Source organism: Dermochelys coriacea, chromosome 2 (assembly GCF_009764565.3).
Source record: "Dermochelys coriacea isolate rDerCor1 chromosome 2, rDerCor1.pri.v4, whole genome shotgun sequence".
Taxonomy (NCBI): domain Eukaryota; kingdom Metazoa; phylum Chordata; order Testudines; family Dermochelyidae; genus Dermochelys; species Dermochelys coriacea.
Genome location: NC_050069.1, coordinates 251,797,233 through 251,812,581, shown reverse-complemented (window position 1 = coordinate 251,812,581; position 15,349 = coordinate 251,797,233). Strand labels below are relative to the sequence as shown.

The window sequence follows — 15,349 nt, the reverse complement described above, 5'->3', positions numbered from 1 at the left end:
GCCCCAGATCCCTAAATGACCCCCTCAAGGATTGAACTCGCAACCCTGGGTTTAGCTGGCCAATGCTCAAACCACTGAGCTATCTCTCCCCCTCTATGCTCAGTGGCCATCATGCTAGTCAGTCTGCCTCATGAGTGCTTGAGTCTCGGAGTCAGGTTCTGACATGTGAATCAATGGCTAGGCCAAAGGGCTCCCCTCGAGAGCTTCCTGCTCCTCAGAACTGTTGCTGACATAGTGCTTTCTCCACAGACAACTGAGTGCCCTCAGAGCTAAAATATATTCTGTAATTCTCACAGGGGAAATGAAAGAGGCCATGTTTTCCCCTCAGTGTTTCCACAATGTCTGAAAAATATGCTCTTGAAACAAGATGGCTTATTCCACACAGCGATGGTTTTAGGGGTGGTACTGCCGACCAGCCAATTGTTGAGCTCTGGAGATTGAGGGTTTTGCCTAGATCCTCATTCTGTGCCTATTCCAATTTATATATGTTTCTCTTCCAGGAGGGCATAAAGGAGTGAAACCCATGCCTGTTGGAAGAAGGTGGTTGGAGGCATTCTTATAGGCATCACAGGACCCTCTTTTGGATGGGTCTCCCTGTCCCTGAACTTTCCCTGATTGGTCAAGCCACTCTTGGGGAGGCTCTACAGGACTGAAACCCACTCCAGTTGGTAGAGGGTGATGGGAGGAGTTCTTAGAGGGGTCACAATAATACCCCTTTTTTCCGGTCATATGTCACTCTCGACCCTTGAAGTAATACCCTGGGGGAAGGATTTATGATGACAAGTGTAGGGAGCCTTAGAGGTAAGTGGTGGAGTCAATGTTTGATTGACCTGTACTCCTAAACTACTTTTAGCTATCAATTATAGTGTAAGTTAGAATGTTTGCCTGTCCTCATTATAACACTCCCTGATAGTGAGTAGATGTGAAGTGCTGTATATTGTTTTGGTGATTAAAAATGGTTCTCCACTATTCTTGTAATACAAATATTCTTTGGTGTGAATCGTCATTTATGAATCAAAATGACTTGATCATTATAGCAGGAATTCTCAAATAGTTTCGTTGGTAATGTATGCTATGATATACAATTAAGAACCACATCCCTAGATTTTTAAGATAATGTTAATCAGTCAGTCACTAGTACATTGTCTGCTTATCACAAACTTCTAATCAATTTCAGATTTTTACATTGACTGCAGCAAATTTGACAAGCAAGCTTTCCACAACCGAAACACTCAGTTACCCAAAATGGCTGGAGCTTTTATGAACTTGTACTTGCTGACCTTCAACATTTCCAGCAGGCAAGAAATCAAAGATAATACCAATTTACAAATGACTTTGCTTTATCTGAAAACTTTACTCCTCCTAAGAGCTGAGGTTTTTAGTAGTGCTGTGGTATGTTGTGGTGGTTTCGTGATGTTAATAAATAACTAGCAGGAGTTAGTCTGAGACCACCAATCTCATCTTATTTTATATCCTTTGAAAATCATATTTCAACTTAGAATTCTAGAAGTAAAATATTAGCATATTGAAGCAAAATGAACCTTTTGCATACTCAGCACTTTTGAAAATCGGGCCACTTGTTTAGGTGCCTAAACATGAATTTAAGACATAACTTTAGGCACCTATACTGTAAAGTCTTGGCCTTATGTTTTATGAAGCAGAAGAGCTATGCAGTAGTGGCCAAAAAAAAGTACATCAATATTTAAAAGAAAAAATTTTATATAGCAGATTTTCCATTTGTAGAATGACATGAGTGGGTCTTTCTATACTGCAATAATATAATGCATTGATTGCATTCCTTGAAATACAGACTGAAGGGCAATGGGTTACAGCAACCAAATAGTAACACACGACTGATATTCTTGTTTTATAATTTGTTTTTCCATAATTGTGTTAAAAGCAATATGTTAATCTACTTTTCCTCACTTTCAAAAATGTTATGCTCATGTCTACAAGAAATGATTTCATGCTTCAAAATAAGAAAATACTAGTTTTGAAAAAAGGTTAAATGAGTAAGGAGAGGGCAGTGAGTCACGATAACGAAAAAACACATCTTGAATTATTTTTTTATGCAGTCAGTCTTCACATTTAACTTTTGTTTAACCAAGCCGCAAAGAAGTAGGCTATTTTAAAGAGGGATTTGTGAACAGGATGAAATATAACTAGAATATAAATAATATAAGGGCGGAGAAAGTACTAATGATTCTCTATTTTTCTATCATTTTTATTAGTGTTCCTATACAGCTTTGAAGATGAATTTCACTATAAAAGATCTAGGTATTATTTAATAACTGTTTACAAATGGCTAACTTAAAAAAGGTTACTCTCTATATCCCTGGTGTCTTGAGGGCTGATGAAGAAAATGACTGTTTTAAAAGACCAGACTTTTCAAACTCAGTCATTTCCTTTGTGAACCTTCAAGACCCCACTCGCTTTCTAGGTGTTTCTTACTTTTATCATGTCAGTGTTTTTTTTAAAGTGGTGGTAGGTTATAAAGGGTTAATGGGGAGTATATAAAGTAATCATAAATAATTTTTCCTCATACAGAAGGTATTAGGAATCATAAGTGAGAACCTATTTGGGCCCCAATCCTGCAAACAAATTCACTGGAGCAGACCCCTTCCTGGAGTCCCATCACACTCAGTGTGGGTGCATGAGTACATGCATGTATCTGCTTTGCAGGGTTGGATCCTTAATCAGCATGCTCTATCACTCATGTAAGCTTTGTTATTCCAAGCTACCAAATCCTTTAAACATTCTATATTAATTTGTTACACACTGAAATGACTAGACCAACTCAAAGTGTGGCCAATATTAGAACACCATACAAGAACTTCCCTTTGGAAGAGCTTTTCCATCATAGCTGTCTTTCTGCCTCTGACCATAATACACAGATCTAATGTGCCTGTGAAGTGCATAAGTAGTAGGGAAATGGACAATGTATATAGCCTTAGGATTAGGGTGATCAGATAGCAACTGTGAAAACAGGGGATAATAGGCACCCATATAAGAAAAAGTCCCCAAAAATGGAACTGTCCCTTTAAAAACGGGACATCTGGTCACCCTACTTAGGATCTGTGGAATGTGCTCAGTATTGTGCTGAATATAGAAAAGGTGCAGTCCCTGCCCTGAGGATTATTCTGATGATACATGATAAAAACAGCATTCTCAAAACATGTTAGTTTATCTTCTTCTGCTGTTTCCATGACATTCTATCATCTCCTGCCCATCCACAAATGTCCCTCAGAATTTCAATTAAATTTTTCCACTTTGAGTGTCACTCATAAAGTAATAAATGTAAATGTAACTATTTAATATTATAAAGGGAGAAAAGATGGTCTTGAGGTTAAGGCCCAGGACTATTTCACTCCACCACAGACTTTTGTGACTTGTGGCAAGTTGCTTAAATTCTCTGTGCCTCATTTTTCCATTGCTATGGAAAATAGATAACGGATAATGCCTACCACAGGTGGGTGTTGGAAGGATAAATTCACTAATATTTGTAAAACTGCAAAATCCTTGGATGAAAAGCATGATAGAAATGTAAATTTTTATTACTACTTTTATGGTATATCAATAGAAGTGTGTTACATCCTAAAATGAACATAACTATTTACACAGTTCCTATAAAATTGCTACAATATGCATAAAGTATAATGCTACGGTATTTAATCTCTGTGTTGCAGTATGGCAACCATTATAATGACCCCAGCAATACTATCCAAAAATAGAGGTACAGAAGATGAGAGAGAATATTGTATCCATTTAAAGCAGTAGATGAGAAAGAACGTAGTCAACCAAATGAAATTTATGCAAGACACTAGGCACAACAAACAAAAGCTTTTTCCTACAACCAGAAATTTTAAGAAAAAGTGATATGCTAACAAAAAGTCATTAAAATTACAGACAAGTGCAAAATCAGTTGGGGTTTTCCATGAGATGATATTGGCTTAAGTATGGTATACATCTCAGAGCTATAAGAAAAGGAGTACTTGTGGCACCTTAGAGACTAACAAATTTATTTGAGCATAAGCTTTTGTGAACTGCAGCTCACTTCATCGGATGCAAAGCTTATGCTCAAATAAATTTGTAAGTCTCTAAGGTGCCACAAGTACTCCTTTTCTTTTTGCGAATACAGACTAACATGGCTGCTTCTCTGAAACATCTCAGAGCTATGGTTTTGATTGTTTTAGATAACATCTGCTTGAATGTATTTGTTACCCATTTAAGGTGTTTGATACTTTCAGTGTTTGAGAAAATATCTTATCCTCTTCTACATTAAAAAACACTTAGTATGTGTATATGTAGAATGGCCATTTCTTTCTATGGTGTGTTGATTTTTGACAACCAGGAAAGTGCTGACTTGGGCCCTTATCCTGCAATGTCTCTAAGCAGGTGGATTCAGTGGGGCTTTGGATGAGTGCAAGGGTCTGTCTGCAGGGATCTGGTTGCAGGATTGAGCACTGGGATTCAAAATTTGAGGAATGATAAATGAGTGGCCTGAGCTGAGTTTTGCTGGCAGTCTTCCCAATCTAAGAAAGGACCTGCTTCCACCTCTGCTCCTTTTGAAATCAGTGGGGGCAAGATTGGGCCTGATTTTGGGAGGCATTATTTAGCTTTCATTTTCTTCGAAGATGTTTGTCATCTAGCAAAACCAGGCCCATAATCTATTCATTCTCAGGTCTTAGGTTAGATTTGCTTCTTTCATGAGTTTCTGTTTGTTTTTTTCCTTTCTGTAATTATGTGCAACTCCTAGGTCTACAGGATAATGACAGATTAGCCAATGCAAGGGAGTAAATTAAAGGGAAAATTAACATGGGAAAGTAGGGCACGTGACCTCCCAAGCACTGGTGTCATCTTCCAATGGATTCTAAAAGAGCCAACCATTAAGGGCTAAAGGAAGCTTGGCTGAATGAAAGATTAGAGTTCTTGTATAGTAGCAAGGGAGTGAGTTTGTTTGTTTGTAATTGGATCAGCCATTATAGTTCCTTGGTCTCATACACCAGGGTACGAACAGGAGACATCAGAGTTGTGGTCAAAGAGAAGGAGGAGTTAGAACAGATCCCATCTCAAGTGTAAGCTAATTTCTTCCCTCAGGTGTTTGCTGCTCTTATTCTGCGGTTGAAAGATAGAGGTTCACAATCTAGGCAGATTCTGGCAGAGCAGGGCATATGGCCACTTCAGTGCAATGTTGGCTTTCTTTTACTATATTTCACCTCTTTGAAAGGACTGAAGCTGATTGTGACTTAAGTTATCAAAGAAAGTTCTCTGCATTTTTTTCTAAAACTTTGTTGGACATTCAATACCAAAACTTAGCTTTTACACTAATTAGAATATTTATTTTACCTTGTTTACAAATGTACTTTACTTTTTATATTTAGAATCACTCGGCTAACATAAGCAGCAATTAAAGTTATCACCTACCTGCACAATCAAGGTGGCTTAAAAATGTTTTATATAGTTTTTAGATTGTTATAAATGCTCAGTTTGGAACTACCTGAAGATTGATAGTGATGCATTTGAAAAGCATTATTTTTTTTTATTGATTCTTAATGTAGTAAATTACTAAAGTTATTTGGCAGCAAACAGAAATGGCCTGTGATGTTCACATTTATTCTCCTGATAGCATCACGATTTGCATTAATTGCATTGCTAGTGCACTCACTTATATTAAAAGGCTTCTACTATAATTAATCCTTTTTATTTCAGATCATTTTGGCACAATTTCTGGCAATAAACACTCATAAAAGACAGACACTTGAAAAATAACATACAAGTTTCTTCAATATACCTATTGCTATTTTTTCTTGACATAGAGTTATTGATAGGCTTCTAGGAGCAAGTGTTGCAAGTGGCTAAGAATTAAGACCAATATGAAAAATGCTAAGTGGATTATTTTGCATAAAAAATCGACAGTTTTTGAATTTGTGTAATTAACCTGTATTTAGAAAATACCTTGATTTATGCCTACATTTGTATTTCAGTCGCATACATTATGGAAATTTAATTTATAATCCATTTAGCTGATGTGATCATGGTTTTTAGTGCTATCATTTATTAGTCTTTGTATATTAAATGCTTTAAAGGTTTAAACCTGCCTTGTGTGTAAAAAAAAAAAAAAAAAAAAAAAAAAAAAAAAAAAAAAAAAAACACCCCACACACCTCTGCATTTACATTTTATGAGTCATAGATGGGATTCTATTTTAAATTCAGGTAGCTTTGATATATTTAAGGAATTACATTGGTTTTATTTCAGAGTATTGTTACTAATGCAGGAATGCAAATAGTGACCTTATACACTGCAAATTAATGATTTACACTTTTAGTTTACTTTTAAAGTCAGCTACACAAATGCAGAGTTCGACTTCCACACCTTGAATAAATCATATAGTTATATGTATAATGCATCCTTTAGCTTTGAACTCCTTATTCGTGTGTTCTTAATGGTAAGTCTAACAGGACAACCAAAAAATGTTCCTTCAAAAGTTTAAGCAATTGTGTAGGTTTTTACTTTAACACCTTTGTTAGGCTATCACTGGGTGATTAGTGCTTTTCATTGTTTTCGTTGCTTATATATTTTTTCCTTTTCTAAATACTACAGCAATCTCAGAGGAACTGAGTAACATATAAATAGCTAAACTTTCAAACAGCAGAAAGGGAAACTGTCAGTAATACCCCTTTCCCCGTTCTCTCTGCATTGGTGTTGTGGGAAATACTGAGGTCATGATTGCTGAACTGGGGTCTAGAGAAAAATGCTAATGTGGCTAATGAACAGTAGGAGGAGGTCTGAATGTAAGATGGACGTTTTTATCTATTTTTATGTTAAAAGTGTATAACATTTGGGTGCTTTCCCTTCTCTCCACCTCTCCACCCCCAACACCTCTATAAAATTTTAATCTTCTCTCTCTCCCTCCACACATTTCCATTTCTCCCTCTTTTTGAGGATGGCTATCATTGCATATTTCCTCTGACTGACAGGATTGTATATTTGGGGGAATATGCATGGACTTTACATAGAATATAATTGCATTTCAGAGTTTGACTCAGTAAAAAATGGATAGGTGAAGTTCCATGTAGCTTCATAATTTCTAGATCAAATACTTTCAGTTTACAGTTTATAAAAATAAAAATCCATTAATGATGTTGCTTCATACTGGGAACTTAAAATCGAGATGGATTCTTTCATACTCTCATGTCAACAATAATAAATGTTTAGCCAGGCTAACTTATGCCTTTGATTGCACCTGTGCCCCACTAGTGACTTTAGTTTAGTATATTGCATAGGCTGATAGGCTTTTAAATTGGCAATTAACAAATCATGTTGATGATGCACAATAAGGAATAGAATCCTGCCATTTCTCTCTTTCTTAGCTATGTTATATCTTCCAGTTTAACAGGAGTAAAAAGTAGTAACGTATTTCGTTCACCAAAGTATGCAGCATTGACTCTGAGTACAGAAAGAATGAAGATTTGCTGTTTATTAGTAAGAAGAAGCAATTTTTACATAGTAATTTTTCAGAGTAGAATCACACTCACGTTTTAGCTTTGAAATGGCTGGCAAATTAGGGGGTAAGAATGGAAACTCTGGAATCTGCTTCACTGCATCTGTATGGGTTGACTAATGGCATAGAATAGATATCTTTCATCTGATTTGAAGATATTCTGGAGGAAGTGATATTGGCATTGATAACCCTTGTTTTTCTTGTAAATGAATGATGGTGTCTAACAGGTTCCCAGCAACTGTTATATTCATAGTGTCGATATTTATTAGAGTATGAAAATGCCATGGCTTTTGCAATGGGCAGATAACTTATTTGTAAGGTTTTAAAGCATGATATTTCAATAGCAGGATTGTTAAAATTTCAGACTACAGTTGCACATGTAAATAGATACAGTACATGGGATATTTTTTCATCAAGAGGTTCTATTCAGACATTAAATAAAGGGAAAGTTACAGAAATGTAAGGAACAGATGATAAAAGATATTAAGAATGTCTTTGTAGTACCCATAATGAAAGCTAATGTCATTTTCTTAATTGTTTTTATTCTTAGGCACTGTATGAAAATATGCTGGTAGAGCTGCCATTTGCTAGTTTTTTCCTCTCAAAGTTGCTGGGGACAAGTGCTGATGTGGACATTCATCATCTGGCTTCATTAGATCCAGAAATGTACAAAAATTTGCTTTTTCTCAAGAGCTACGAAGGGGATGTAGAAGAACTTGGGCTAAACTTTACTGTGGTGAATAATGACCTTGGGGAGGCACAGGTAAGTGTGGCATTTTTTTCCTTCCCAGCTTAACAAGTTAATCATTAATTTCCCTACTACATTCATATTTGGATGTAAAAGTGATAAGGCACATGTGTAACAAGTGCCATTTGTCCAACTTTAAGTAAAGAGGCACAGTGATTCTGACTATTTCAATATTTGGAGTGAATAATAACTGATCCTGTACTTATCAAAAACACAAAAAATGACTCTCATTTGTGTCAGCATTGCTTATTTGTTGATAAAATGTCTGACAGTTCTAGTAGTAAATTGCCCCAAATATCCTGGTCAATTTCTTGAACAAGTATTTTATAAAATAGTAGGAATACTTCCTAATATGCTGTGTATATTTTTCCTCACTGAGTATCTCTAATACTATGTCTTCTGCTGTTCTGATCTTCCCCAAGTAGTAAGAGTTGGAAACTGACCTGATTTTTGTCAAGTTCACTGTTGCCCACAAGGTTCTGAGCAGCAAAGCTATGAACAGCCGCAGAATCATAAGAGCAGTCTATGTGCAGTCTTAGGAACACTGTTGTTTGTTTCTCAAGCAGACTTTTCAATTAACACTCCAATATCAGGATGTCCTTTGGTTCTCCTGCTCTCATGGTCTCAAGCTTAAGCGAAGGAGTGGTTGCTCTCCTTTGTAAAGTGCTTTGAGATCTACCCATGAAAAGTGCTAAATAAGACAGATGGAATTTTTACATCTCCTACGTTACTTATAATTGGTCCAAAATAGCAGTCTTAACATTCTTGTAATCTATAGCAGCATCCTCTTTCAGAGCCTGATGTTAGCTTGTATCTCTTCCGTAAGAAAGGAGGCCAAACAGATAACTTGGAACTCTTCGTCACACTCAGATGCAGTAAGCCTCATAATTTTTCACTAAATGGTGACCAGGTAGACCTCTGGGTCCTCTTCATTTCTCAGTTCAGACAGGGAAAGCCTGAGTTTAGTGGCAACCTGGCTAATGAAACGGTTAATGAGCCTGTTGAGCAGCCACTCCTGGAATTTGTAACTTCTGGTTCCGATGCTCCTCCTTGCAGCAAGTCTGGGTTCTGTTACTTTTGGTGTACAGCTTCATCTTGCTGCGGTTATTTCTACTGTTCCATCATCCATTTCTCTTCATTTTGCAGGATCTTAGAACCTGACACTGTTAAATTCTTAAAGTAATATCTTCAAATTTGGGGATCATAAATCACATTGAAAGGTGGTTGCCTAACATAAATAATAGTTCGTGTAAAATGTAACCCAGTGTCCTATTTATTTCTGGGTTACACATCAATATGTGAGATTTGTGAGTTATGCGTGTCTGTGTAACAACATCCAAAACTGAAAGCAGTGATCTGATATGCTGTTGTTTAGGAAAGCATTTTCTCAGTTTTGTCCATCTACAAATATTCTTGTCAGGTGTTTTACAGTTGCCTTAGAACTGTCCAATCAGTGGACTTAGTTTTATCACTTATTGATACTTGGTTGCTAAGGTCACAATATATACAAAGTGATTGCCTCTACTTATAAACCCGAGTGTTTGTGACAGTAAGCTGCTATTTGTTTTGTTTTAAGTATTAGTCCAATAGCATGAATTACTCCTTTCAGAGCATTTAAATTGAGGGTTTCATAATACAAACAAAAACAGTTCAACTCCCAATTTAAAAAGTTATTTCATGGAAGGGTTCCAGTCTCTGATCTATAACATATCTGGTCCATCTGTACTCAGAAAGTCAGCCAAACATCTAGTAGAGAACATAGAGCAACAAGCAGGTGGAGAGATTAAAAACAAAAAGCTGCCAGAAAGAGCACTGAGGAAGATTTTCTTGATGGAGATGCTGCCAGCTCTAACTATTAATACAAAAAAAATTGTACCAAGTGCATTCTTGTCAAGCAGTTTGAGTTTATTTTCTTCAAATTCTCTACTAAAGGGGTGTGGTTAATAGTAACAAGGATTTTGATTGTTAATTGTAGGCATATCTTTAAAAGAAAGGTTGAACATAAAATGCACTTCTGAGTAACTAACTGAAATTCTGTCAGGTTGTTTAAAATTTAGTGTTCTTATTTATACTTGAATAAAGAACATTTTAGCCTTGAAGAATGAGACCCTCTGGATTCTAGTGTAATTGCTGCAGGACTAATTGATTTTTTTAATTAAGTTCTGCATTTGAGTATTGAAGGTTTTTTTTCTAGTTTTACTTCAGTATGTTAATAAACCTCATATAAACAAATACATTCTGTGCTGTGTTTGATCACCAAAGCTTGCTTAAGCATTGAGCACTAATTAACTGTATTAAGGTAAGGCTAATTCACTTTGACTGGAAAAGAGCTGAGTATTTAATTTATACTATATGTCGAGTGTACATTATCTCTATTTTCAGCTAAACAACCACTTTAGTTCCTAATGAATTAGTGCCTAATAAATGCACCATAAATCTACCATTGTAAATAGCTGTCTTCATAACAGTGCCCACCCAGCAGCTGTGGCACAGACATTATCTACAGTGAAAGTCACTTTCAGTAAGGATTCTATCAACAAGAGAGGTTGGAATTCTATTACCAACACATTAGGTCCAGTCCGACAAGGTGCTAAGTGCTCTCAGTTCTCATAGACTTTCAGTCAACTTGAGGTTGCACTCATTAGGATTCCTAGTTAGGGGAAGGAACACTGTACCAGGCCATTCAAAATAGCAGTAGCTCCTGATAAAGAGCTAGCTCCTGATAAAGAGCTAGCTCCTGCAGTGACACTGACCTGGTTTTTCACTGCTGGCTCAAGTGCACAAAATGGCAGCCAGTAAAAAAAAAAAGGTGTCATGGGAAAAGGCTCCTCCAAGATAGCTATGTATATTGACTCTAATTCTTTCTTTACTTTAACTCCTTGTCTGGCAGCTAAGAAACTAAACAGTCCTGTAAAATGCTCAGAACATAAGGATGAGACTAATAAATTCAAACAGTCTTTTTTAAAAAAAAAAAAAAAAAAAAAAAAAAAAAAGGAAAACTCTTTCCTCTTCCTCAGAGTCCTCTTTGTCCAATGAGGAAAGTGAACTCTGTCATTTGTTTTGCTAAGAGTTTGACTCTTCCAGCTAAAGGAGACTTTTTCCCCTTTTAGACCACCATACAGTGTAGGTGGTGTGATAGATATGACAATATCTTGGACAAACCTTATTGAATTGAGTTTTATAGGAGTTCATTGTATTAAAAGTGCAAATGTTTATGTACTGTGGATTAAGTATATGTAATTCCACAGGAGGGGGGACCACAGCCTTCCAGGAACTAAGCCCTGTGGGGTGGTAAGGCAGCACCTCCAGAGAGCTGGCAGCATCTGGAGGGAGATTTGCATCTCCTTGTTCAGAATGGATTCTTCAGGGACCAACAGACAAAGGGAGAATGTTTGATTTTAAATAGCCTGAGTTAAAACTGACTCAGGGCTTTTTTTCTGATTCAGCAGACAAACAGCACCTCTGGTCCAAGGGGGGTCCCAGTCCTTAGGGAAGGGTTAGAGGGTCTTTGGCCCAATGAGACCCTATAAGATTTGGTGGCTAGTTTGAGCAAAAACCGTTATGAACTGGTGATCACAGGAATACCCCCGTGTGGGGTTTGAAGGACTAATTACCAACCAGAGCCCTTGTTGGAGGTGATCTCTGGAAGCTTTGTTAACGTGTGTAGGTTCTTTTATTGTTCAAATGTTTTCACTGTAATGCTTTTACCTTAAGAACAAAAGTGCTTGCTTAGAAAGAACTGTGTGGTAACTTGTATGTGTTGGCAATTACGCTGACTACCGTCGCTGAGGAGAGAAGCGAAGCAAATCTGCTTAGGCACTCATCTTTTGGGAAATAGTACAGTGTAGGAATGGAACTCTTCAACCTGGAACTATCTCAGTCCCAAGGTATTCACCCAAGAGAGGTGATGGCTGAGGAGCCTGTTGGACCATCAAGGGCGAATCAGGTGCCCTGAGCTGTGACAGAAGAGTGTCTGAGGAAGAATTTTGAGGCCTCAGAAGTTGCTATGAAAGTTTCTGTCTCTGCCGTAAAGGCACAAATTAGTGCATCAGCATCACTTCTTCTCATCAATGGTCAGCTGCCTCTGGGTTAACCTGGATGGGTTCAGGAGTCTGGTTTGGGGCATGAGCATGGTGACAGTGCAGCTCCTCCTTTCTCCTTCAACACTCATGCAGCTGGTTATCAATCCAGATACATGTGTCAATGTACGTTTCCAAGCCCATTGGAGGCTCCATGCAGGCTAATTTGTCCTTGGCTTCCTCACTCAGCTCAGTTCAGAACTGGTATAGTAGGGCTGCCTCACTCCATTCTATGTCTGCCATGAGCCAGTGGAAATGCACTGCATAGGATCACAGTCAACCCCTGACCCTGTCAGAGCTTCCAAAGGATGGCTTCAGCTATATGCATAGGATGGAGATTACTGAAGATAGTGGAGAAGGCCTGGAGGAATTATCCCCAACACTGTCAACATCACATCATCTGGCTCCAGCAGGGGAGAGAACCAGTCCAAGGTTTCTCCTGTCTGATTACCTTTTTAGCTGATTACCTTCTTAGCCTAGTCAGGGGGTTAGGTCTAGGGACGGAGCATGAAGAGCAGGTGAAACTGCCAGAGTTCCATTTTTGCCAACTACAAGTTTCATCCCCGGTTGCACCCTGCACTGCTGACAGGCTCCCAAAACCCTGCACCACTGATATGGTCCAGTGACTTCACCACATTCAGAAGCAGCTGAAGGGTCATCTCAGTAACACCAAGGAAGTCTATAAGCAGCATGTGGACTCTCAGAGATAGAAAAGCCCAGCCTTCACAACTGGATGAAAGGTGTTCAATCCTCCAACCACCTCCATGTGGGCAGGCTGTCTCACAAGGTGGATCACCAACATCATGGGCCACATCAGATCTGCCAGTGGATTAATCATGTAACCTTTAAACTTCAGCTGCCTAAGTCCCTTAAAATACATCCTGTTTTCACATCTTGCTCCTGAAATTGCACACAGAGAACCGGTTATCTGGTCACGTATAGCCACCACCTCCGCCTGTTAAGGTCCCGGGTACATGAGGAGTACCAAACTTAGACAAGGCAAGTCGTGGTACTTGGTGGACTGGGAGGAATATGGCTCTGAAGAGTGTTTGCCAGTCACATATATGCCCCATAACTGGTGGAGGCCTTCCACAGGACCCACTTTGATAAGCCTGATCAGGCAACATTTGAGGGCGGGCAGTGGTGTGAGGATCCATGGGGCTAGAACCTGGATGTGCTGGTCACTGAGTGCTGCATCTACACCACCACCCAGTGGCTCTGACAGAACACTGATTGACAGGCTGTGAGCCTTATGGGATCAAGCACCACTGGATGTCCTGTCCATGGAGGTCCTGACTGGCAGAGCCAACTCTGTTCCTTGACTGGCCCAGGCACACTATTCAACGCCTAGGGGAAACACCTGTAGTCTGTCTGTGCTACTAGGTGGATCCCTGGCTTGCTGCTGCACACAGAGCTTGCTGCACACACCTGATATCTTGCCCTGCTCTTGGTTTCTGGACCCAGCCCTGCTCCTGATACGTAGCATTACTTCTGTTTCATGGTTCCCTGCTTCGCTCCTGACACCTCTCCCTGACTCTGGTTCTACTATGGTTGACTCACTTGACACTGAACTGGTGCAGCTCATCATCTTTGACTTCAGCCTGACTCTATAGCGTCCCACTAGTACAGACTGGTGCTTCTGGCCTTGACCTTCTAGACTGAACTCAGACCATGTTCCCTTCAGCCCAGGTATTTTAGCACACTAGCTTGACCAGAGCTACCCACCACTGAGAAGCACGCTCCCAGCTGCAGCATAGACATACCCTAAAAGAGTGCTCTTTCACAGTTCTCTGGGAAGATTGGAACCGAGGTAGGAGGGGAGCCAAAAGATCCACCCCAGGTTACCTGACCCCCTGCAAATCCAACAATGCTAACTTAAGGTGACCACTTCCCCCCCTCACAACAGCAATGTGTAGAGGATTACCTTTTCTTAAAATATGTATATCCCCTCTGTGACCCCAAAACGCCCTTTCTTCCACCTTCTCTGGTGGAGGGACAGCTGGTATAGGAACCAGTGGTTCTGCCTCTGCCGGATTTACACCAGCAGAAAGTTCCTCTGCGCAGGGGGACTTCTCCACCGGCTGCCTCCAATTGCTTTAAGGCCTCTTTGCACCACAAATTGTCCTCAGTGAACTCGGAGAGTTTTGCTCTTGGATTTATCCATCAGAAGTAAGAGAGCTTTTTTCCTTTCTGACACTTGGAAGAAAGGCTTACTAACTTACAGTACCCAGACAAATATGAAATACAGGATCTCAGAAAGAAACCTATCAAACAAGGAACAAAGTCTCATCCAAATAAATAAAATTCATTGTTTGACCTATGGCATCCCAGCAGGTAAGTGTTCAGTCGCTTCTCTACTTATGTGAAAAGCACATAAAAAGCCAGACATTATCATATGAACCCGTTAAGAAACACTGAGGGAAGTGGATTGTTTCAAGCAGGACGGTATCTCACTTTTAATTGAAACTGTAGTTGACATCCCAAAGCCCTGATCTGGGATATAGAACCACATGAGGAGACTTCAGTTTAATAACCATAACATCCTGATTTTAGTCCTGCCATTGTACCATTTTTATGATTTTTACTGAGCGTTCATAATTGTATTTTAAAGTAAAATCTCTCAATTATTTCAGTGCCATTCCTTAACATGTCTGGAAATCTCTTTGCAGTAGGCAAACGATATTGTTATTGAATTGAATTATGCTCACCTGAGCAATTCTGTTACCAGCTCCAGACACAAGGAAATAATTCAGAGGTCTACACCGATGGACTTAAAAAAATTTTTTTGGCAAATCTAAAATAATTATTCACACCTTTAAAGTGTCTAGCTTCATAAAACAAGTAAAAGTTTGGAATTTTGTTTTTGCTTTACTTATAGGAATATTAACGTGAATTAAGCAAGCTGGGTTTTTTCCCTGAACATATTTTCTCCCTAAAAGAACACATTACGTAGCGATATTGAACTTTTAACGAGATAAATGTCTGAGATCAATTATCAGTTGATAGTTTTAAACTGGTGG

The 15,349-nt window shown here is 38.7% G+C and overlaps 1 protein-coding gene across 1 annotated transcript in view; it reads left to right on the top strand.

Moving 5' to 3' along the window:
- The window catches only part of UBE3C (ubiquitin protein ligase E3C), a 183,000-nt gene that overhangs the window by 145,346 nt on the left and 22,305 nt on the right, over nt 1-15,349 (top strand). The window contains 1 exon segment of the mRNA XM_038389495.2: nt 8,053-8,265. Within this exon segment, the coding sequence (XP_038245423.2) occupies nt 8,053-8,265 (213 nt within the window).